The sequence below is a fragment of the Mastomys coucha genome, unplaced genomic scaffold (genome assembly GCF_008632895.1).
Source record: "Mastomys coucha isolate ucsf_1 unplaced genomic scaffold, UCSF_Mcou_1 pScaffold14, whole genome shotgun sequence".
Classification (NCBI taxonomy): Eukaryota; Metazoa; Chordata; class Mammalia; order Rodentia; family Muridae; genus Mastomys; species Mastomys coucha.
The window spans coordinates 49,953,638-49,979,593 of NW_022196896.1; the positions used below are offsets into that span (position 1 = coordinate 49,953,638).

Genomic DNA, 25,956 nt, shown 5'->3' on the forward strand with positions numbered 1-25,956 from the left:
TATGAATGAGAACCCATGTGGGTTCCCAGGATCAAACTCATGTCACCAATCTTGGTGGCAAGCACCTTTACCCGCTGAACTAGAGAGCCACCCTGCTGTTTTTCAAGCTTAGAATTTACCACAAGCCATTGCCTTCACACATTACAAACTTAATTTCCAGAGCCCAGAAGTTTCCCTTCTGGTTGGGGATGTCCCTCCATTGGCACAGTGCTCAGCTAGCACTTGATACCCTTAGCCAGCACCACAGAAAACCAGGTGTGGTGGTGCAGGCTTGTAACCCAGTTTCTGCCCTGTAGACGTAGAGGCAGAAGGATCATGTCCAAAAAATGCCCCCATTAAACAGCTATGAGTACCCATCTTCACCCCCGAGTCACTCTTTGGAACTCGTGGAAATCAAGAGCATCTGGTCTCTAAGACGAAAGTGTGTTCCTCTTCCCGGATGCTCTGCTGACCTTCATGTCTCCCCAACTCCCCGTATGCCAGCTTACCCTACCCTTGTCCCACACACCTGTCCCCTTCTCCAAGTAAAGTACTCTGCCAAGAATCCAAAACTTTGTTCTCTCCCTTTTCCATCCTGCCTTTTTAAGTTCTGGACACTTCAGAGGTGAGAACCTAACTAGATGAAGATCACCGGGTTGTGTTCTGTTCACCATGAGGTAAGTAGCCTGTGCCACAAGCTCCTGCTGCCACAATGCTCTGCCTTGCAAGTGGCTCAGGACCAATAAAGCCAAGGACCGTGGGCTAAAGCTTATAATACTGGGAACCAAAATAGATACTTCCTTCCTTAAGTGATCTGGCTACCATGTCAATCACCAGTAATAAAAACTCACTGCATCAAATATGAATGTGTGTGTGTGTGTGTGTGTGTGTGTGTGTGTGTGTGTAGACAGATACACTTACGGAGAACAATGTTTATATTACTTGAAATTCTACCACACAGAGAAAACTTTTTCAGGTTGTTTCCTGAGCATGTGGTGCTGGAGTCAGTTTCAAGAGCTCAGCAAATGCCCGGGCCCATGCTCTACTCAAGCTTTCCATGACATTATTTTGATGATTGCCTTGCAGATATCTTTCTGGAAGTATAATTGACTTCTCCTACCCTCTACTCCCCGCCCCAACATCTTACTCTGTAGCCCTGGCTGGCCTGGAATACACTTTGTAGACCGGACTGGTCCCATCTCACAGAGATCTGCCCATCCCTGCTTTCCCAACTATAGAGAGAATCTCTTATAAGCATCACCTGTTAATAAAGAAAAATTTAAAAAGCCGATGCCCAATGAGCTAAGACGGGAAATGGGAGGTAGGACACTGACAGGAGGCAGAAATGATTCTGTGATAGAGCTAGGCAGAGGAAGGGTTGCCTAGGAAGATGTAACAAGATGGATGCATGGTACCTGAGCACAGGTAACCAGCCATGTCGCAGAATGTAGGTTCAAACAAATGGGTTATTTTAAATTATAGTCTAGTCAGAGAAGAGCCTATCTATCTGGCCAAGGCATTCTGTAAATATATTTTGAATATGAGTCTTATTTCTGAGTGCATGGGGCTAGGAGGAAGAACCAGTCCAAACTTTTACACTGAGCACTGGGATTAAAGGTGTGTGCTGTCGCAACTGAAACCCATGCCTTAACAAAGAGGAAGAAGAAGCAGAGGAAGTGGAAGAAGGAGAGGATGAGGACGGGAGGAGGAGGAAGAAGGAAGGAAGGAAGGAAGGAAGGAAGAAGGAAAAGGAAGAAGGAGAAGAAGATGAAGAAAAGGAAGAAGGAGGAGGAGGAGGAGGGGAGGAGGAGGAAGAAGGAAGGAAGGAAGGAAGGAAGAAGGAAAAGGAAGAAGGAGGAGAAGATGAAGAAAAGGAAGAAGGAGAAGGAGGAGGAGGAGGGGAGGAGGAGGAAGAAGGAAGGAAGGAGAAGGAAAAAAAAGAAGGAGGAGATGAAGAAAAGGAAGAAGGAGGAGGAGGAAGAGGAGGGGAGGAGGAGGAAGAAGAGGAGGAGGAGGAGGAGGAAGAAGAGAAGGAGAAGGAGGGAGAGGAGGAGGAGGAAGAGGAGGAGAAAGAGGAGGAGGGGAGGAGGAGAAAGAAGGAAGGAAGAAGGAAAAGAAAGAAGGAGGAGATGAAGAAAAGGAAGAAGGAGGAGGAGGAGAAGGAAGAGGAGGAGGAAGAGGAGAAGAAGGAGGAGGAGGAGGAGGGGAGGAGGAGAAAGAAGGAAAGAAGGAAGAAGGAAAAGAAAGAAGGAGGAGGAGATGAAGAAAAGGAAGGAGGAGGAGGAAGAGGACGAGGAGGAGGAGGAAGAGGAGGAGGAGGAGGAGGAGGAAGATATTATTCTTACCAATGTGGCAGTCTATAATCTGCTTTTTAAAAGAAACACCCACACACAAAACAAACAAAAACAAGACAAAAAAGCCCCTGGGCCGTGTACTGAGCTTCATTTGATGACACTAGGTCCAGATTCCTGTCACTCATTAGCAGTTGGTCTAACCAATCCTTTACTAACAAGCTCTTGGGACCAACCTCATCTTTTAAGAATGTTAACATCTCAAAGTATTTGAATACACTATTGAGAAGGGAGTGGGAATCAGATTCAGTCTGTGCATTTTTATTACAACCATGAAAAACCATGGTGTCCAGCCAATAAAACATAGAAGTTAAACCATATGTAAAACTTGAGGAAATCTGCTTATAGAAGCCATAATTTAGAAGCAGAAACAGTCCTTCAACAATAAGAATCTTATAAAATTCAAAATCTCCTGTATTTAAAATAAGTAAGTTACAGTGGTCAGGTAGCGCTTCAGTATGAGATGTTTCAAGCATATAATCCCATGTAATTCAACCCCAGTTTTCTTCCCAGTGGGAAAGATAGCAGGGCAAAGCCACATGATCCCTGAGAGAGGGAGAACGGGGGGGGGGCACTCTGAGGCATAAAGCACTTGCGAGGGGCATCTATAAATGGGGGCTCACGTCCATGGACTCAGCAGGAAAGGGGCTCACAGCCCACCAAACAGAAGCCCCAAGAAGACCTACTCAGGCTGTATATCCCAGACAGTTTCAGTGGCTTATACAGAGATGCTGAGGGCAAAATCGTGTTCTGGAAGGAGTGGACACACCAGAAGAAACAGGTCTGAGTGTAATCTATATGCAAATGAGCACCAGGCATGGTGGCTGTGGTGGTTTGAATATGCTTGGCCCACGTGAACTGCTACAACTGGGAGTTTTTGGAATAGGTGTGAAGTGTGTTACTGTGGGCATAAGCTTTGAGGGCTCCTAGTGCTCAAGCTCTTCTCCTGGCTGCCTTTGGGTCAAGATATAGACATCTTGGCTCCTTCTCTAGCACCCATGCTTCCCACCATAATGATAATGGACTGAACAGCTGAAACTGTAAACCAGACAGAATTCAATATTGTCCCTTATAAGAGTTGCTTTGGTCACGGCGTCTCTTCACAGCAATAAAACCCTAACTAAGACAGTGGTGCAGCACTAAAATCTTAGCACCCATAAAGCTGAGGCAGGAAGAATGCTGTAAATTTGAGGTCAGCCTGGGCTACACAGCAAAAGCCTGTCTCAAAAGAACATAAGAAATGCAGGAAAATGGCAGCTTAGTTATAGGGGCCATATTTATGGAGTGAGTTATTAGGCACAACGAACAACTCAGTAGACTGAGACCTCAGTATGTATCAAGCTCTGTTAAAAACACTACACATGTGTTCTGAGCTCACTTGATCCGGTGACAATCTCTAAGAGGCAGTACAAGAAAATGGGCCCGATTAAGTATGTTAATCAAGCTGTCCTCTTACATGAGGAAAAGCAAGGGCTTTGGATTCAGTCAGCAGTGGCACCGCAGTCACATGCCTCATACCCCAAACCTGACACACCTTTGTAAGTCTGACACAACAAGGAACAAGGACTGGAGATTCCAAGTGCATATCCACAGGGAAAGCAATGGGGACTCAAATCTGTCTCTTGCAAGGAATGAGCATGCAAGGAGAGCCTTCACAGGGACAGCCTCCTGCATGGGAGTCTCCATACCCCATGCGAAGCCACCACTGGTGAGAGGCCACTGGGGAAGAGCAAAAGGCAGATGCTACCTGGAGCCCGTCCTCGCTAAGGACTTTAGTTTTACACGTGACACTTGGGCCACATCACCATGGACATTTTTCCAAGACAAATTGAGAAAAGGCACTTTATAATAATTATTGCAGTCATCCCTGGAGGAAGCTGGGCCTCCAAACTGAAAGACAGTATATTTAGTTTATGCATCACGGCTGAATTCAGGGCCAGGAGGCTATATTTGGACAAACCGTTGATTTGGGGTTTGGTAAAGTTCTGGTTTTGGCAGAGGTGTCCTTCTCCTGCCCTGCCCCCACCACAGGCCACATGGGCACGGCTATGGAGCAAAGTTCCGGACACTCACGCAGGCTCCATCCACAGACTTGGTAATGGGCCCTGATACTTCCCAGGGCTCCACAGAGCACAAACTGCAATCCTTCTACTCAATCTGTATAGTCAGTCAGACAGGGAGCTGAAGAGAGGCAGCCCCAAGTCCCGGGTGATGAGAACATGGTTTAAGTTGAGGCCTACAAGCCCACCAAGGACCCAGATCTTTAGTCTGTGCTTTATTTCTCTGTGCATGCTGAATTCTAACCCTGATTCTGATCCATCCTAGACTGGGTAGAGAAGTATGTCCAGCTGTTTGTTTGTTTGTTTGTTTGTTTGTTTGTTATTGGCCTGGAACTTGCTATGCAGCCCCTGGTCACTCACCTCAAACTCATGGATGGTGGGGTTACCTTCTTGTACACTGTGTTTGTGTATTCAATTGTTGGTGGCTGAATGGGTAGAGAGAGTGAGTACTGTCCAGCTTCTGGTATTATTATTCTTAAGGCTTATCACTTGCCTCAGTATTGTGTTAGAAAGAGCTGACAGCCAACAGCTAGGCAGGAAAGGGGAGGTAGGACTTCCAGGCTAAGAGAGGGTCTCTGGGAGAAGAAGGAGAAGCAGGAAGATTCCCCAGCAGTACGCAGGTGATCAGATATACAGGGACGGAGAGGGAGGTGAAGAAATAGTTGGTGGAGGATCACAGGCTAGGATAATAAAATTAAGTGGGACAGGCTAGCTAGAAGGTAGCCTAAGCACTAATAAAAGTGAGTAAGTCCCCGTGTCAGTCTCTAGACGGCCGGTGGCTCCAGGAAGTCCCGCTACACATGGTAGTCCTCCTACCTCAGTTTCCCAACTGGTAGGATTACAGGTGTGCACCCTCACTCACACCCAGAAGGAAATCTGTCTTCACTGTCTCCCAGCAAGTGCTCGAGAAATGCCTAAGAAGCAAATGGGAACAGTTCTGGAGACTGATAGGTCCCTAAGATTATACTCAGAACCATGGAGATACACCTCAGAAGGGCCCAGGTGGCTCTCTTCTTATTATCTATATTTTCCTGCAATCTCTTTAAGAAGAGACAATATGTACACAATGGTACATATTAGGATGACAATGGAGGAAGAGGAGGATGAAGAGACGGTTGCTTGAAGAACATGTGGTATTGTAGGCTGAAGAATTTAGGATCTCAGGGAGGGTCAATTAAGTAACCGATCTACAATGAATCATGACCTATGGAAATGAAATGCCACAGGAGGACGGGTTCTCTCCCACAGGATCCAATAAAACACACAGATGGCCAGACATGTAGCTCTGACCCACTCAAGAAGTCCCTCCCTAACTCACCAAACTCTAGTTTTCAAGTTCAACCCTGACCAATGTCAACTGACACTCCCGCTCATTGAGTTGAACACACTGAGCAAGTGCCATTCTCTCAGCTCGTTCAGTGCTCGGCACCTGCAGCAAAAGAGGCCTTCCATCAAGTGCGACGTGTCAGAAACACCGCTCCCCTCTTGAAGAGAGATGCTCACTCAGGTCTGAGAAGAACTGGATACTACCGTAATAAAATATGTGTGCCTATCGTATCGGTGCTGGGAGGTAGAGGCAAGAAATGCCAGCCTGAGCTACATGAGACCCTGTCTCAAAACAATTCACAAACTTATATGACACATGACTCTCCAAGAGGAGTCCCACATGCCTCTGACCAGAATATACCAGCTCCCATGGGCAGTTCTGGGAACACCGAAGGAAAAGGCATGTAACAGAAACAACAGGTTTCTGGGAAAATCCTTAGCTCAGTATGCTCTCCCATGTATAGTCACCCCCAAGGCAGAGCTGGCAATATAGCCTACATCTTAGGTCAATCAATGCCTGGTGCTTCCGATGTGATTTTATTAGCAATGCTTCGTGTCTGTGAGAGAGAAGTGGGGCGTGTGAAATCAATTCAAAAGCCATACACACCTCCTGGGGGAGAAACACATCGCTGAAAGCTAAAAAGTCTCCTGTAGCCTTCCTCCCAGTCTACTTGGACCTTTCTTGGCCTTGCCTCTGCATACATACACATAAGCTTCGTATTAAAATGGGCTGATGTGGTACATGCTAATTTATAGCCAATATTTTCCACAAGCCACGCCAATACAAAAGGCACGGCCTCATCACATCTTGAACAGCTACAGCGTGCCCCTGCACGGCTACAGCCATAATTTGCTAAGTGGCTCAACGCAGATAGATATTTAGATGGCTTGAAATGAATGATGGTATCAGGGTAAGATAAGTGTCCGTCAGCCTCCGTAGCCAGCAAAGCACAGCGTGCCAGGAAAGCAGTAAACGCTGTCATATGAACTCAGACATCTGCCTGTGAGTTACAGACGAGCGCCCCACAGTCCATCAAATATAACTTCAGTAACTGCTGGGTGAAAGCGAGATAATGGCAATACATACAGTACTGGCCTGGAGATAAAACCCTTGAGTTAAAAGGACAGACTGTTCAATATATTTTGAACCCTGGCTTCTTGCCTACATGGGAATTATTTACTGACGCAGCAACTCCGCTCGAAGGGATATACTCAGGAGAACCGAACACATGCTATCTACACCAGTTCTACACCTCTGCTTACAGAGGAGTGTTCAGGGAGACATTATTCATAATTTCCAAAGAGCAGAAAAACTCAAATGTTGATCGCCCAACAGATGGATAAGCCACACATGGTGTCTCCATACCATGGAATGAACGAGTCAGGCACAGAGCAAATGAAATACCGATGCACGCTATGGCATACATACATCTCAAAAACATTATGCTAAATAAAAACCAGGCCTGAAGGCCATGTGTAGTATGATTGCATTTATACAAAATGTTCAGAACAGGCAAGTCCAGAGAGAGATTAGTGGTTTCTGGTGTGCTGACAGGGGAGGGAGGCAGCCATGAGGAATGAATGCTAACGTTTCTTTGGGGAGGGAGGCAAGTGTTCTGAATTGTGATAATGTGAGCTGAGAAACACTGGTGACTGCTCTAAGAATCACTGGCATGTAAGTATTAAAACAGGAAATTAAAATGCGAGTCCATAGCGTGATTTAAAATGTAGGCAAAAGTATCTGATAAGATATGTATCAACTAAGTCCCAACCTCCTTTACCACCTACTTGCTGATTATGGCACAAGAGCAACCCAGATGTTCTGCACTCCGCCACCTGTTACACTGAGATGGGACCATCCTCCAGGAACTGCTAGTCAAGAGTATGTATGGGGCAAAGAGGCAGCACTCGGTGGAGCTGTCATCTGAAGAGAAACACAGGGAACCTGGGAGCTGAGGAAGGCGTCCTACACAGCCTGGGGGGTGGGGGGGAGGCTTTCCAGAAAAGGTGTATGGCACCCAAGGAAGAAGAAACGGCTGCAGAGGCAAGAGTTTGTCCTGAGGGAAGACTTGAGTGAAGGGACAGAGCAAAAGAAACAACAGGGAGATCTGCAAGACCTTTGGGAGGGCGTGGGGTGGGTGAATGGAGGTGAGGAGTGGGGTGGGGCAGGATGAGTGGATGGAGGTGGGGTCAGGGCGGGTACCATTCTTCTTAGTATGACCACTGGTAGGTTTCCGATGATGCTCCAGCGGATGGCCCCACACCCTGCCCATGTGGGCAGCACTAACTGAACTTAGTGGGTTGTTTTTAAAAAGAGATGTTGGGAAGGGGACATACAGATGGGGGACCTGGAGGAAGTCCGAGAAGGGAAACAGAGGTAGGTATTGCATAGATGTATGAAATACTTAAGAACAAAGAAAAAAACGTATTTTCAAAGAAAATCAGTAGGAAACATTCCCCTTATCGTTAGGCATGAAGTGGTACATTTTTAAAAATTCAAGGTTTTTATTGTTGTTTTGTTACAGGTGCAATGCTGTGCTAAATGGGGAGAACACGGATGTAACCACAAAAAAGTGTGGAAATTGGCAGAGCTTTTAGTATCTAGCCATATACAATACTGTTCTGTCATGAAGCAAATGACCCATGGGTTTGAACACACTACTGAAAGGACAGGGAAAATGTCAGCACCTCTCAAAACTTTGCAAATATACTTTAACTGGACTGCCCCATCTCTGAGAAACACTGTTAGATGTTTCGACACAGGAACAAAGTGAGGTATGTGCCCACATATTCTCTGTAGCATCATTTATAAGGAGCAAAAGACTAGAAACACGTCCATTAACAGGAAACGCAATGAATGGACAGAGAGTCACGGTGTACCAACAGGAAGTCCTCCCAACTTATGGTTAAAAGTAAATCACTACGTGCAAATCAATTTAGATAATTGTGTCTTACTGCGCACCATCAAGGAGACAATAATACACATGTTTACAGATATGTGCATAAATACTGCTACACTGAATCAATATCATTTTTATTATTACTATTTTATTATTTGTATTATTATATTATTGCGTGCATCTGTCTATCGTCTGTCTGAGTGGTGTATATGTAGATCCATGCACCACAGCATCCATGATGAAATCAAAGAACAGCCTCGAGAAGTCAGTTCTCTCCTTCCACCTTTACATGGGTTCCGGGGATCAAACTCGGGTCATCAGACTTGTGTGGCAAGCTCCTTTACTCACTGAGCAATCTTCCTGGCTCTATGTAACATTTTTATGGCTGCTCACATTGGCATAAATAAGGTCGACACAAAAACACCAAGAATAGTCAAAGAGGTTCCTGAGGGTGGCGGAGGGGCGATGGATGAGAACAGGTGCTTGGGGGCGAGGGATGGGGGTTGCAGTTCGGGTGCTGGAGGATGGGGGTGTGTACAGGTCTGGCTTGGAGTCATCCCTACACTACCAAGTGTTATCCTGTGCAACTTCCCCATGCACCCAGCCTTCTCTTTGAAAGCTATGACTGCCAGTCCTCTGTGTCTGCCCTGTTTGGTAGCTAGCATCTCTCCCGCGCTCTCAAGCACCTCTGACTGGCAGCCTGAGAGCACGGAGAGAGGAGCGCGAAATGCCCATCAGTAACAGAAAGTACTCCAAACACACACACTTTCCTGTGGGCACCCAGGACCACCTCAGTACATCCCACATCCCACCTTCTTATTACTGTGGACCTGCCAGGAACATGATGAGCAGAGCTACCCCTCCTCTCGATGTGAGAGAGGCCCTAGCGAGTGCCAAGACCTACACTGGCCTAATGGTCACTACACAAGTCACTCACTCCATTCCTCAGTTATGGCTCCCTCTTGCCTAAGCTGACAGCTAGATGCAGGCTTTTGGTCAAGAGTCCTCATCGTCTGCATCTCTGGTACGGTTGGCTCAATCTTTCACTACCACATTTTCTTAGCCTTCCCACTCAAACTCACACAGAAGGGCAGGTGCACACACCTGCGATCCCAGCATTGGAAGGCTGAGGGAAGAGAATCGGGTGTTCGAGGCCAGCTTCAACTTCAAAGCAAGACCCTTTCTAAACAGACACAAATGTCCAAGTACATACTTTGAGAATTTGGACATCCATCACTCCCCACTCTGTCCACAACAAATCTGCCTCACCGACATGCTTTAGACAGATGTCTAAATAAACGTATCATTTTAAATACAAACTATTAGGGTGGGGCTCCCTTCCTTACTGCCACTGTATCTTATATAAACAAGGTATCAATAACCCTGTTACCTTTCGGCCTCTTCTATTCCTGGCTTCTCTCCAGCTCCGAGTGCTTTTGGCAGACAGTAGACGCTCGGTCTACACCTGGCTGACTGGGTGAGTAACAAACAGCAAAGACGGCCCAAAGGAAGAAGGAACTCCATCAGAGGATGGCCGGGACAGAGGCCTGAGCAGGGGTGGAACTCCATCAGAGAGAGTTCTGAGCAGGGGTAAGATCTGAGGGGGAGCTTTAAAGGAGAACGAAAACAGGAAATAAGGAGGAGATTTTGGGAGCCAGGGTATATGCAGGGAAAGGTGGTAAGGACACAGGATGTTCAGGAAGCACAGACTGGTGTGCCACACAGGTCCGGACAGGGCAAGGCTTCTCAGACACCTGGAAGGATGGCACCCCAGGAGGAGGAGAGAGGACCTGAACTCAGCTCTGTCTGAGAACCACCGAGGTAACTCTGTAGAGAAAAGGAGAGGCCGGGGCTAAGTCAGAACCCCTTACTGCAGGGGTTCTCAACGACTGATCCCTTTGGAGATTGAATGACCCTTCCACAGGGATCGCATATCCTGCCAACCAGATATTTACAGTACAACTCACAGCAGTAGCAAAATTACAGTTGTGAAGTAGACATAAAAATAATGTTATGGTTGGGGGTCTCCACAACACGAGGAAGTGCATTAAGGGGATCGCAGCATTTAGGAAAGCGGAGAACCACTGCCCTTCAGCAATTCACCCAAGGGATAATAAGCATCTTAAGGAAAGGTCAAAGAGAATTACAGGTGAGAGGGGAGATGGGAACTGTGCAGGAGGTGATGCCGAAAGACTCCATGGGCATGGGGATGAAGGAAAACAAGTGATGGTTTTTGCTGTTACTCATCCTCCTGAACACTGCGGTCGGGAGCTGAAATCCTGGGTGCTCCCTAGATACCCTTAATAGGGACCCCTAGCCTCATCTCAAAGCAGAAAAAAAACTACGTGTTGACATGCCCTTGGTACTCCCAAGAGCAATGCACACAAAGACTGCACACACTGCAAGTGCTTACTGCCTTTCTGAATGAAAGCTACGGAAAGCAGACCAAAGCAGACCGCTAGGCGTAAGTCCCTCTGTCCTCCATCCACACCCTATCCCACCTTCTCCCCATGGTCTCTACAATATACAAACCCTTCCATAAAGGAAATTCCCATTCCCCTGTCTCCGCTGCCTCCACCATCCTGAGGTAAGGCTACAGTACTCTCTTTGTGGCTTCCTAGCTAAAAAGAATATAAAAGGGTAGAGGGAAAAGAAGCCCTAATGTATGAGCACCTGCCTTTAAAAATCCACAGATGTTCCATGGAAATCAGTAACATCTTCAGGGTCTGAAGAACACCTGGGTGCTTACGGGTCATGGAAAAGCAACACAAGTTGGTAAAACAGGGAGAGATGAGGAGATGGGGGGTGGACGGCAGGGAGGGGGGGCAAAGGAGGGAGAGACATGGGATGTTCAGGAAGCAGCGTTCCTGTACAATAGCCACTTGTATGGGTTCACTCTCCAGGTGGTGGCGGACAGTTTTAATCACATAAGCTTAGCTCATACAAGTACCTTGCTACTATCCCAGGTCATATAAAACACAGAGAAAAGACTACTGAGATGCACCATCAGTGAATGCGGAGGTGCATGGGTCCCCACTGCTCCTTACAACTCACTACCAGGCCAGAAGTTGACACAGAAAGACTTCCAAAGGGAAGTTCTCACATGGACCAGCCCCACGGCCACCTGCCATCTCACCCATCTCTACATCCCATCTCACCCTCCCTCTCTCTCTCCACTGTCTCCAGAGCAACCTCCTCATACCACTGTCCTCCTGAAAACTCTTCAAAGGTTCCTGATTACCTCCAGGCTAAGAGCTCCACTCTGAGCATGACCTCCAAGGCCTCTGGGATCGAGCCCCACCTTCCCTCTTGTACATTCTTTTCCCTTCATTCTACCTCCAGAGCAAGCAGTACTATAACCCATCGGCTGAGCATTGCTGGTTCCACACTAGCCTCACCTTTCATGAGGACACACTGCTCCTCTGCCTAGGTCCTTCTACAGCCACTCTATTCCCCAGCCTTACTTAGGAATGTTTTCCTCATATTCTCAAAGCATCCTCTCTGGGAGATATCACACAACACTCATTGCCTCTCCGTGCTATGCAGAATACCAATACGGCAGTTCAGTAGGGAAAGCTCAGCTTCAAGTGACTGCCTACTTCCTGCCTGCCTCCCTTCCATGGAGAAAGGCAAGGTCTTTGGTTATACAATGTATCCTTTCCCTCTGTGCTCTCAGCATCCACCCTCCTGGCTAGTTTTATGTCAACTTGACACAAACTAGAGTTATCAGAGGAAAGGGAGCATCAGTTGAGAAAATGGCCCTACCAGATTGGCTTGCAGGCAATCTTAGTCTTGGCTGATGATGTGGAAGCACCCAGCCCATTGTGGGTGGGGACACGTTAGAGAGCTGGCTGAGCAAGCCATAAGGAAGAAGTGGTAAGTAGCACTCCTCCATGGTCTGTTCATCAGTTCCTGCCTCTACGCTGAGTCCCTGCCCTGCCCTCCCCAGACGATGGACCACTAGCTATATGATGAAATACACCCTTTCCTTCCCAAGTTGTTTTTGGTGTTTTATCACAGCCACAGAAATCCTGATGGAGACAAATCAGCCTGGCAGAATGAGAGACAAGAACCAGATCATTCCAGACTTCCCTCCCTGAGTCCAGTAACACTGGACAGGTTGTACCTGGCTACAGAATAGCTGAATGCTAAAGATGGGATAAGTCACCCGTCCCAATCCGGCAAGCCATAATTGTCACGCCTGTAGCAATATCCACTCAAGCAACTCAGGGAAACCTGGCCACAAGGTACCATCACCTTCTCTTCCTTCTCAAGCTAGTTTGTCAACAAATATGTCGGCCGCCTTCCCTTTCAGATTTCAGTGCCTTGCATAGAGTAGCTGTATCTGACGGGTGGGAGAAGGAACAAATAGAAAAAAAGAGAGAGGGAAGGAAGGAAGAAGGCAGGTAGGTGGACAGTACTGACTTAGTGCATCTCCAGGCAGCATGATAAAAAACCAGAACTGTTTCCTCAGTGGGCATGCGCCACTTCCTGTTTCTGTGTTAGAAACCTAGCACTTCCGGGAAGCTCTGGAAAGAAGTCATGCTGGGCATCTAACTTCCAATAGGACCATTTCTAGGTTCCAAACTCTAATATTAGTTAATGTGGTGGTATACAAATCTATGCTCAGACACGGGTTGGGATGGCTTCTCGGCTCTTTCTTTCTTCAGCACATGGAATATACTTGCATATATGTAATGAGACACCTTGGGGATGAGACCCAGCTGCAAACATGAAGTCCATTTGTATTTAGATAGGGCATTGGCTTGATGGTAAAGAATTTGTTAGATTCTACCATAGCCTGTGTTCAAACCCCAACCCCCCACCCCGGCATAGTATCAACCAACAAACATTCAGGTTAAGTGCAAGTAAGATGTGAACTGGACCTGGAGGGCAAGCCGAGTGTGGACTTTCTGCTAGGGGTTTAAGGCCATCATCAGCTCTGTCCTGCATCCTGTTTCTTGGCTCTATTCCAAATGGATGACACAGCCACAAAGAGGAGTTATATATAGCCGAGATACCATCCAGCACTTTCAGGATGTAATAAGCAATAAGCCACATGTACGAGGCTCTTATAGGTACCTGTACGTATACCCTTTTATGTGTTATATATTAATATAATTAAAATACGTTAATATGTTATGTGTTTATATTAACACTTCAGTACTCCCGACATCTCTATGACATTTTTAATCCTCTGTTAAGGACGAGGAGACGGAAATACAAAGGCTAACTTACCAATATAGCAAGGCTAGAGCAGAATGCCAACTCTAAAGGTCTAGCTCCAGGTCTGTGAGAGACCTTGACCTCTGTAAACTATAGCTTCTAATGGTTTCCTAACAGAGCCAGTTCACAAGGAATCTCTTCCTATCTCCTTACTAAAAAAACAAAAACAAAGTCAGAAAGCAATGTGCTAAATAGCACCATCCAAGAGAACATCCTGGGATCAAAACAGTCTATCTAAAGCAGAATTTCTCATAGCATTTTCAAATTCATTTAGAAATAGTTGAACATGGCCAGAGTTAACTGGGTGGCTATTGCTTTGGAGTTTGTTAAAAAAAAAAAAAGTGGTATTTCATTTTATTTATTTATTTATTTATTTATTTATTTATTTAGTGTGTGTGTGTGTGTGTGTGTGTGTGTGTGTGTATACATCAGAGGACAACTTATAGGCATTATAGATTCTGCACTAATATGTGTTCCAGAGACTGAACTCAAGTCATCAGGCTCAGTGCCAAAGGCCCTCTACCTTCTAAGCTGTCTCACTGGTCCCCAAACTGTAGTGTTTCAAATGTTAGCTATAATAACTAATTCTATCTTTTGGGGGCGGGGAGAGAAGGGGACTGGAGATAGGGTTTCTCTGTTTAGCTTTGGGTGTCCTTTAACTTACTCTTCTTGAAATCAAGGCATTAGAAGATCATTAAGAGGCTGGTAAAATGGTTCAGCGGGTAAGAACCCTGACTGCTTTTCCGAAGGTCCTGAGTTCAGATCCCAGCAACCACATGGTGGCTCACAACCACCCGTAATGAGATCTGACGCCCTCTTCTGGTGCGTCTGAGGGCAGCTATAGTGAATTACACCAGGGCCAGAGCGAGCAGGGCCAGAGCAAGTGGCCCATCTATATAACTGCAGTGTACTCATACACACAAAAATAAATAAATAAATAAATAAATAAATAAATAAATCTTTAAAAAAAGAAAAAAGAAAATCATTAAGTACTGATGGTGTACATTTGCAATCCAGTTCTCAGAAGTAGATTTCAGACCAGCATAGACCGGAATAAGATCTTACCTAAAAACAAACAAAACTTCTTCTCCTTCTTGTGTGGGATCCATTCCCAATATTGTGAGGAAAAATCAATCGTGCCTCAGTTGGTCACAGTAGGAAAGAAAAGATGAAGCGGGCTGGGCAGTAGTGGCGCACGCCTTTAATCCCAGCACTTGGGAGGTAGAGGCAGGTGGATTTCTGAGTTCGAGGCCAGCCTGGTCTACAGAGTAAGTTCCAGGACAGCCAGGGCTACACAGAGAAACCCTGTCTTGAAAAAACAAACAAACAAACAAACAAACAAAAGAAAAGATGAAGGGTAAGGCCAAGATAGGTCACTAGGTTGATTTGGGGGTGGGGAGGAAGAACACAACAGGGGGTGGAGGGCAGAGTCACACACAGAGAGACATCCGCCTATCACTAAATGTGAAAAATAGTTTTTTTAAGTCTAAGGTTCCAGACTGCCCTCAGAGAGGATGACAAAATCCTATCTGGCAGAGCAAAGTCCATAGGACAGTCAGGCCAGGCAAGGGACTATGCTACACACTCCGCACTCTGCACAGGCCAATCCTGCAGAGGACAGTAGGGACCTGACCATGATTCCTTCATCATATGGAATTTTCTCCTTCCCCACCTGAGTTCCGCTACGATGATAATTACATGCTAAGCCCAAACTTCAGAACTGATTCTGACTCAAATCAAAAATGAAATCAAAAGAGAAAACGAGGCTCTTAACCAACGGAGGCGCAACGGTGCCCAAGTCAAATGTCACAATCTTCGTGGGAGGAGGCAGGCAGGTTCCTCCTTCTATCCCCCTCCAGTTCCTTCCTGGTAATTCAGGCTCGTGGCTCTTGTACAGACACACGGGAAGAAGCCAGCTGGGCTCCAGGAAAGCCACCCCACCCACCCCTGCCCATCCACTCACCCACCCACTCAACCCAACCCCCAGAAAGCAAGTGTTAGCCCAGACAAGTAAAGGGTCTTCATGCACCACATAATTGGCAGGAAGAAATCATGTCCCCTTTCACCCTCTCTATTAAACACCTCCCCCTCCCTGCTGCCAGCCATAACAAGGCCCAAGCCACAGATCTAACACTGAGGAAAACGCTCTAGACTTTTTTTGCCCAAACTGTAGACAAAAACTGCTAGCGAAGAGGGAAATAAATAAACCAGCCCTCGAGCATTCCTTCCCAGTTCGCCACCTGCCCTTCACACAGCAGTTACGGGATCCATACAGACAAGTTACCCCTTGTCCACTGAGGTCAAAAGTTGATCCGGCACCAAGACAAGTGGAAAATATACTCTAAAGTCTAGAAGTCTGGGGTGTGAAAAGTTCAATGCTGCTCCGAGTCCAGTGGAATTTGTCTCAGCCGGAAGTTGGGCATTGTGGAGCAGACCTTAGGGTTTCCTGTGGAACCCTTAAGAACTGCTGGAGGGGAGGCCCGTTTTCCCCAGGACTAGATATCCAAGAATCCCCAGACTGCCTTTAACACTAGCCGAGGCACCTTTAAACACAAGCCATGTCTAAGGCCCACTTCGTGAAGATCCCAGCACTACACTGGGCACCAAGCGGAAGCCGACATGTGCTGACTAACTAACGCCATCCTCCCTTTGTGGAGCGGAGGTCAGCTGGGTCTGGGGAAGACAGCAGGATGAATTCCATCTGTATTTACCCCACTGTCCTGGAGAACACATCTCTCTCTCTCCCTGGTAGTCATCACAGACGTCTGTCGGTGGTGAGCCACGCAACAGAATTCCCTGTAAAATGAAAGTTCTTTAAAAAATTCTCTGGGGGAGAAAAAGAAGAAGAAATACTCCCTGTGAGAGAATCTAACTTTACAGGATGTGATGTAGCCCAGTTCTATGAAGGAGTCCTGTCCCACTGATACAGCATCTTAGACCTGTACTGCCAGTAATTGAGAGGCGGAGACAGGAGGATGGCCTAGAGTTTAAGGTCAGCCAGGCTACTAGTGACACTGTCTCAAAAGCAAACAAACAAATAAAAACAGCAGCCAGGCATACCACATACCTTTAATCACACTTGGGAGGCAGAGGCAAGCGGATCTGTGTGAGCTTGGAGGCCAGACTGCTTTACATAGCAAGTTCCAGGCCAGCAAGGCTACAGAATGAAATGCTGTCTCAAAAAAACAAAACAAAACAAAAAACAAGAAAACAAAAAACAAACAAACAAAACAAACAAAACAAAACAAAACAAAAAACAACCGCAAAATCCAAAAGCAGGGGATGTTGTCTCAGAGGAAGAACTCTCGCGTAGCATGTGCAAAGCCTGAGTTTATTTCCAGTCCTGAAAACAAGATTCTTAAGATACCATGTGACAAGTTAGGGAGATGGATCGGTCAGCAGCCTGCAAGTCACACATGCATGAGGACCTACTGTTGCATCTCCAGCACCCACATGGAAGCTGCACATGGCAGCAAGTGTCTGTACCTGCAACAGGCAGATCCTTCTGCCCCCTGGCCAGCCAGGCTAGCCAAATTATTAAGCTGTGGGTTCAGTGAGAGACCCAAAAACATAAGGTGGAGAGTGACAGAGGAAGACATTCAAGTTGACTTCTGGCCTTCACACACAAGAACACATATGTGCTCACATAGAACACACACACACCCCAACACACACAGAGTCTATTATGGGCAGAACTTTTGATGCCTGCTACCAAAAGTTCCTGGCTAGAAACATATCCCCAATGCAGTGACATTAGGAGGTTCTTTAGGGGATAATTCCAACTACAAAGCCCTCCTGAATGGGCTTGGTGCCCTTAATAAAGAGACCCCCAGAGATCTACCACCCCTTTCTGTCCCTCCTTCCTAAAGATATAGAGATGCTACTATAAGCCAGGAAGAGGACCCTCCCACAAGACAAGATCTGCTAGGGCCTTGGTCTTGAACTTACTCAGACTTTAAAACAGTGACATGGAATTGGTGCTTTCTAAAGCCCCCAAACCTATGGGATTTTTGGTACTAGCCCCTATGCGGTATCACAAAGCAATCACATGCGGATGAGTGTCATATGCGCCTGGCAAGATCTCTAGGCCCGACCATCACTCTTTTCTTCTAAACCCTGACACCCACAGCCAGAGTGCCAGTTCTTAATAAATGCTCTTCCACCAGAGCACAGTGGCTCGAGGTTGAAGCCCAAGAGTTTAAGTCTGTCATACACGTCACGTTTGTGGCCTGATTCTCATCCACAACTATTTTTCCCCTTCTGCAGCACATGAGTGTGAGTCTAGAGCTTTGCACATGCTGGGCAAGCATTTTACCAATGAGCTCTACCCCAGCCCATCTTTTCTCTATTTAAAAAAGGCAGTATCTCACTATGCTGCTCAGGCTAGCTTTAAACTCTTTTAATATTCCTGACTTAGCCTCCTGAGTAGTTGGGCTCACGGGCCAGTACACTGGCCCTTTTTGAGGACAGGGCCCTTGCCGCCTTCATCTCTGCAGTCCCTGAGTTCAGGCCAGCACAGCACAGGTACTCTGCCATTCCGCGAATGAGCACAGTGCTCATAAGCCTCATACTGCACCTCCAAGACTTCTACACAGACTGGCCTTCAGAGACAGAGTCTAGAGTTCAGGGCAGAGACAAGAAGATGCACCAGAGGTGGACTGGGTGTGGCTCCAGGTTTGTCAAACATTTATTCTAATTGTCTTGGGCAAATCTCTCAACCGCTTTGGGGGTGGGGCTTATTTTCCTCTTCTGTAAACACGGTAGATAATTTCTTAGGTTGCCCTCTAAAGTCATGAACTCGTAAAACAGAAAATGTGCCCTTGAGCTATGACCATAATATTAACTTGATGATAAGGTCAGCGAGCAAACTACAACCAGAAACCGCTTATCTCACACAGATAATAGCAGTCAGTGACTTCAGTGGTGGGGGAAGCTCCTGTCTGTCCATCTGTGTTCACATGTGACAGATGAACACATTTGGGTCACTCTCTATAGTCTCTGGGAGGGAGATGTGAATTTCAATGATCATTCTGGGCAGAAAGGCTCCAGAGTGGAATGGCCCACAGACATTACTTCCAGGTAGTCAACAGACCCGCTCAGACAAAGGAAAAATAAAGCCGACTGTGGCTACGTTCCACAGACACCCCGCTTGTGGGGGCATCAGAGCTGCATTCTAAATGTGAGCCAGACACTGCTGGATTCTTATTTTTGGCTCTGACTCTAACGCTGAGTGGATGGTCATTGGCCAAATCTCTCCTCTAGAAGCCAGGCTTCTGGATGGGTATGACAACCTCCATAAACCATCCCGATTACAGGGTGAGGCCAGTAAAACATTTCACAGATGTAAAATGCTGCCAATTCCTCCAGACAAATGAAAGAAGACATCAAGAGTCCACGTGGCAACCTCCCCTCCTGATCCTGGCCTCCAACAAACTCACTGGAGGACCCCAGAGGCCTTGGCACCCCCAACTCACAATCTGGCTCCATTTCCTCTGCTCAAAAGCTAGAAAAGCTACTTGAACACACACTGTCCAGAAGAAGCCCTTGCAAAGCTCTTTAAACCACACAGCCCACAACACTAACCAGCTGTGTCTAAGTTGGGTTTGGTTCTCCTCCACGGCAGGGCATCTGCAACAGCAGAGGTAAATCAGGGCAAGGTAACACAGGACCTAAAGGATAAAGGCATGCCCATGAAACAAGGAGGGCTGTTCAGTAGCCCTACTCGTAGTTTCTATGCCCTCTCCCCCCTCCCCCCCCCACGCCTCCTTCCTTTAACCATTAGGTACCAATGGAACCAGATACACAGCACTGCACAAGAAGGTTAAGAGATAGCATCGGTAAAGTTTCCCCACCAAAGCGAGCTAACAGCACACAGGCCGATTAGAAAGCATTTCTGTCCTGTGGGAATTCTAATCCGCTCTTATCAGGCCTCTGGCTTCATCGTTTTATCAGGGTGGGAATGAGAGGTACATCAGCTATGCCACGGAATGATTTCTGGGGGCCCCTGGCCACATCGAAGCAGATCAAAAAGGAGTTCATGCCTGCCAGAGTGAAGCTTTCACCATAGCAACTCATGTTATTCTACAAACAGTCGGGACTGGGGTGCTCTGCTGTGACCAGCCTGGATAGTGCAGTGCGGCTGGGAAATAAGCCACTGAGGGGCTCAGACAACAGAGCCTGCGAGACAAGTGGCACCTATTTAACCTCCAGGACTGTTCCCTTGTTGTCTTTCCTGTCCCAGAGCTGACATGGGGTGGCACCAAGACCCTCTGCAACCCACCTCCTGTGTCCTAACAAGACAAACATCTGAGAGAAGTTTGGCGCAGAATCCTTGAGGCAACAGGGGGGATTAGAGGAGTCAGGGACAGTCATTTGGACAGTAGATGGCTAGTGCTGGGGAATTTAGAAGAAAGGTACTCATCTTAACGACGTCATCCCTAAATGACATACAACCAAGGCCCTCAATGAGGGGGATGCAAAGATGGAAAGCAGATCCTCAGACCCAGTCAGGAAGCCAGAGGCAACAGTTCTCAGAGTGACTGCTTTGAGCATCCATCAATAAAGCACCCCCATGCTAGGCCTTCATCCTGGTCCTGGAGTCAAGACTTCACCAACTGACTTTAATACCATCTTTCATGTTTGACAAAGGAAGGGAATAATGAATTAGGTCCCTTCATCCCACAGAATGGGGTTAAACTGGAGTCGTGAGCAAGGGAGACTCAAACTCCAAATTTCTGTCCTGTGGTTCAAGTCACTGAGTATCACGTGCAGGAGGAATTCACCCTACGGGAATGAGGGAACCCCTCCGGGTGTCCCCTAACATCCCCAGCAGGCTGAGTCTCAAGCTCCAGGGGTAGAGGCATAAAGTCAGAGGAATTACAACAGCTGACAAAGTAACATCCTCTGAAGTGCATTAGAAGTTAGTAAAAAAAAAAAAAAAAAAAAAAACTAGTTGGCATTCAGGGGCGTTTCTCTATGCTGTGTATGCGCTCCTGTTAACACAACAGAAGGATCTTTTCACAGCGCATAAACTTATCTTTTCACCTAGCATCGAGAGACAGGACTGGTTGCCACAGACCCCTCAGTCCAAACACTTATGACATACGCCATGGGTTTCCATTGTACATGCTCCAAATACTTCTTCCTGACGAGTCTGTCATGGGGTCCGGGACAGGGAAGAAAGTAGTTCCTGGAAAAAAAGAGATATCTTCTACACTTGCCCAAACCAGCCACTATCCTCAAACTCCCCTGGGCCCTGAACACTTACATCATCACCATCACGGCCTACATAAACACTAAACACAAACCTGCAAATGACCCTCAGAATCTCAGAAACGTTTCTCTTGCAGCTGCAGAAACCAAAGAAGAAACTAGTTTCTGCCCCGAGATGGCATTTTAAAGGTGATGCAGAAATTGCTTCCCCTCCTCCAGCCACCCCCTATTTCTCATTCTCCATTCGCTAAATGAAAGAGTTTTCCTCTTCCCCTGCCTGGTTCAGTTGGAAACGTGGCACAAGGCACTGGAAGGCAGGCGAAGGGGAGAAGGGGGAGGGGGGTGGCTACTTTCAAATCTGACTAATGCATACATCCTAACTGGCCACCCACACCCTGAAGAACCACACTCCACCTAAGAATGTCCAAAGTGTGGAGAAGAAAACTGAGCCCCTGCACCACCTCTGCCCCGAAGCAGGGTTAAGAAAGAGAAAGCTGGAAAAGGAGGGGGGAATAAAGTTCCACATTCCTGACATTTTTTTAGCCAAGTGCAGTGGCTGCACAGAACAGCTCTATTCCAAACAGACATAAGATGGGACAAAACCTGGCTTGGGGGTAGAAGCCGTCCCTGCTTTGGAAATAAGATCACCCAAAACTAAACTAAAAGTGTGTCTGAGCACAGCTTGGGGGAACAGAGGCCAGACAGCCTTTCATGTGCGCCCAGAAGGAAGTGATCCCGAGGGAAGGAATTTGGCGTCAACATCTCCCTAAAGACAGAGCTGAAGCCTTGGGGATTCTGGGAGGGAAATCAAACCCTTGAGTGCTGCAGAGGTGACTAGCAGGGGGAGTACTGCCATGGGTAGGAAGGCTGTGGCTTGCCAGGGTGTGGAGAGGGTATAGGGAGCAGCAGAGGCTAGGCAGGGACAAGAGTCACATCCTATTGGGAGAATTACAATACAATTCTCCTGGCTCAGCTTCAGGAATGAAGGAATCCTGGCCTGGCCCAAGACACAAACTCAGGAGCCTGATGACTTTTCTCCCTGTTCCCCCAACACCTCCTCCTCCCCACCATATGCCTACCTATATAAACACACACATACACACCACCACCGCCAGCCCTATCCCAGGGAAAATCCCAGAAATATTCAGTCAATCCCATGCTAGGTTTGAGGTGCCTCCCACCCCTACTTTCTAGGATGTTTCTGTCCTCGTTTAGTAATGGTAGCAGAGTTCTAAGATAGCTGATCGATCTCTCTCTCTCTCTCTGTCGCTCACACGGACACACACACACACACACACACACACACACACCACAAACACACCACAAACACACACTCTGTAGGAACAGACACACTCAGCACAGATCAAGATTCAGCTCCAGATACCAGAGATTCAGGGAAAGTCCCCTTCTTCCTGAACCAGCTCGGACTGGTGAGTCCTCAAAGCAACTTCAGAGAGAAACATCTGCTCTGAAAGTTCTGTAGGTGAAGAGGGAGGTCTGTTGGCATCTCAACCAAGTCCTTTCTACAGCCCTAAGGCTAATCCTAAAGAGAAAGGAAAATGACTGGGTTTTTTTTTTTCCTTCACTTTGGTCCTTTCTCTGCCATCAGGTACTAGGAGTGACAATCCCAGAAGTTGTCAGTTTCTACAGACTGTCACTGATCTGAAGCAAAACACTCCCCAAAGGCTAGAGACGGGGAACAAAGGAGGTTAAGAGTACAAAACTCTCCGTGTCTCTTTTTGCACAACACTAAGACAGGTAAAGCCCGAACGCTCAACAAAAGCTAGCGAACACCACAGAGAGCCATAGGCTAAGCAAGAGGCTCTGGCCAGCTGCGGAGCACATGGCTATGAGGTTTATGATTGACACATGTGTCGATCTGGCCCTAGTCTCCAAGAACTAGAGCATGACACTGAGAAGCCTCTTAGAATGGAGGACTGCACATTGACATGAGGCAAACGTCAAGCAGGGCAGGTCCCCTGCCTTCTCATTAAGCCATTATGTTAAATAATAACAAGGGTCCAGGAGCAAGCAAGAAACAGATTCGCTCTTTGGTTGGAGGAATAGCTTTTGTTGCAGATAAAACCTCGGCTTTAAGCTTTACAGTCACTGCATAAGGAAGGTTGGTTTTAATGTTTTCTTCAGTGATGGGGAAACTGAGGCTGCCGTCAGTCTCTAAGGAGACGCTCATCTCTACAACCTCAAGGGAAATGTGAGTGGAGGAGAGAGAGTAAACTGACAGAATTTCCACAAGAGTGTGGGAGCCAGCCCCAAGCCCAGTTTCTCTCCTGCAAACCCGACAGCCTGCCCACGAGCACACATCCAGCTCAGACCTGGCTACCACAAGAACAGCCCCAGCTAGACTAGGGCAGGCTCATCAGCCAAATAGGTCCTGTGTCAGTAACAGAAGGGAGGCATGGGGAGATGCGGGGATACACAGGTAACTCTTTAATGGTGCACCTTCTTACTACCCAGTAGAATACAGATCAGGAAACTTACACAGAAGAAAGGATAGGAGGAGTGAGTGTTCTCAAGACCAGGAGACTCAAGCCTCGGGACTGTCACCTATTGCCTCACATATGGTCCTCTTGAGACAATATATACTATAGCAAGTCCTTCCCACTTTTCAGTATCACCGTTATTTTTTTCTCACTCTGAAATAGGGACCATCATCCCCTTGGATTCTGACCCCTTAGTGGTTTAAGCAGACAGCTCTGAGGCCTACACCACCGGCACATTTGCTGAATCTAGGATCCCATTCTCTGTCCCCACCCCACGTCCCTGGAGCGACAAGGAAATCACCTTTCACTTAAAAGTAGAGCGTATCCCTGCTCCTCTCCTGGCTCCTGCAAAGGGGATGAAGCTCTGCGTCCAGTTCACACGGATCTACAGGGACAGTTCAAAGTGCCAAAGGATATCTTAAAAACTAGCCCTTTAGATCATATTTAAAGAGAGGTTGGTAGCAGAAGGTTCCTCTGGGAGGGAGCCAGGGCCACATGTGAACACCTGGAGCAAGCTCTAGAGTTTAGGATGAAGAATTCCCAGAAAGCCACAAAAGAGGTGAAGAGGGTTAGGGTCCCTTCCACGGGAAGCGCCTAGAAGCTCTGGAGGCCCCCCGCTTGAGAGAAGGAGGGGGGATTGTGCAATTACAGCTGGTCTAGGAGTCTCCCACATTGGCACCAGGACGCCAGAAAGGAAACCCCAATCATAGGGCCAGGAAGGCAGCTCAGTAACTGGTTCGGGGCCAGGCATAGGTTTCTGAGATTCAGATAGAGTTGCAGGATACGGTGGGTGCCCAAGGGGGCGACAGAGCATGGCACGGCCCGCACAGCAAGGAGTTAGGGGTGCTGTCTGGGCTGTCCTAGGTCCAGGCCAGGGTGGATACAGTGCACAAAGCCAGAGGTGCAGATAACGTGCGGGACAGCCGGGCGCGCTCCAGCCCAGATGAAGTCCGGGAAGCCCTGTCTGCGCCGCGGAGCTCGGGAGTTGGGACCGCCAACCCCTGCAGCCCCCCTCTCCCCGCTCTACTCACCTCGAACATAAGCCCGATGAGGACGCAGAGCACCAAGAAGAAGCAGATGTCTGCATGGTTGTGGATGATGAACTCCTGGCTGAAGAGCGGGTAACTTTTCGTCCTCCTACGGAAAGCCATGGCAGCGGGCGTGCACCGCCTGCGGGGGCCCGCACCCTCACTCAGCAGCCGCGGTGAAAACTTCTCCGGCCCGGCCCGGTCCGCCCGCCAGCCCCGCAGCCCAGCGCGGAACAACTTCGGGCCCCGCCCCCTTCCTCCGCCCGCCCCGCCCCCGGCCTGCCGCCCGGAACCGCCCTCGGCCACAGCCCTCTCCCCGCGGCGGCTGCACAGGCGCGGGCCTCTAGCCACACCCCTTTCCTCCGTCCGCCCCGCCCCTAGGCCGCAGAGGCGCGCGCCTCTGGCCACACCCCCTTCCTCCGTCCGCCCCGCCCCCAAGCCCTTTGGCCAGCGCCCCGACCACGCCCCCTGGGCGAGCCCGGCGCGCTTAACCCTAGCGCCGCGCCTGCTGCCCGTGCTTGCGGGTTGCACCCGGGTGCACTCCTCCGTGAACCTCGCTGAGACGCGGGAATGGAAGCCCAGTCCTCCGGCTCTGAGAGGAAGAGGCTCTCGAGCTGCTGGACAGGAAGTGGGCCGGGATCCCACTCCTAGCGCCCAGCTTCTTCCTCCGCAGGAAGGGCCCGGGGCGGGAAGCTTCGCGCTGGCCCGCGGGCTGGCCCCAGCCCTGCACTGGACATTAAATGAATGCAGGGCTACTCCAGTATTTGAGGGGTTGCAAAGTGTAGGTTCAACCTCTCAGAACCTTCAGCAGCTACTCAAAGGCCTAGCCCTAGTAGAGCCTACTTTGCAATGGCGTGCAGGTACCCCACGTTTTACTCCCTCACTTAAAGGCCAGGTGTTTACCCTGAATTAGTTTTTCAGGGTTCACTACCGTCAGTATTAATTGATCAGAAATGGAAGAATAAACACTGAAGAAATTAAAAAGAGATTCTCAGTCAACGTTTTCATTTAATATTAAGTTTCAAAACTACTTCCAGAAGGACAAAAGGTCTTTTAAAATAAACTATACTGGCAAATATTGGATTTAATCCTGCCAGTAATGAAGGAACAAATAATCACTTCTAAATGTACAGAAATGCAAAATGAACAAAGAAATGTTTAATTTCTTTTTTTTTTTAATTAGTTTCACAGTTTGCAAAAATAGCAGTCTGAAGGTAATTGGAACTGAATGAAATTCCTTAAAGAAATTTATCTCCTGTATTCTAAACTGCACTATTTAACAGACAGCCCTAGGGCTTCTAACTAGGGGGCGGTTGGGGGGGGGCGGGCAGGGGAAGCAGTAATGCCTATATTCGAGTAACCTTTGTTTAATG

General features: G+C 47.8%; 1 protein-coding gene across 2 annotated transcripts in view; it reads right to left on the reverse strand.

Annotated features, from left to right (window-relative positions):
• The window catches only part of Tram2 (translocation associated membrane protein 2), an 81,530-nt gene extending 56,700 nt beyond the window's left edge, over window positions 1–24,830 (reverse strand). Inside the window, exons 1-2 of one of the 2 annotated variants that reach the window (XM_031366983.1) lie at window positions 24,587–24,607; window positions 20,948–21,031 (exon numbers count right to left, since the gene is read on the reverse strand). In XM_031366983.1, coding sequence (XP_031222843.1) covers window positions 20,948–20,962 — 15 coding nt within the window. In that variant the 5' untranslated portion in view covers window positions 20,963–21,031; window positions 24,587–24,607. Of the gene's footprint in view, window positions 1–20,947; window positions 21,032–24,586 lie in introns of both variants that reach the window. The other variant, XM_031366982.1, reaches the window with a different exon arrangement.
• Window positions 24,831–25,956: the final 1,126 nt, after the last annotated feature.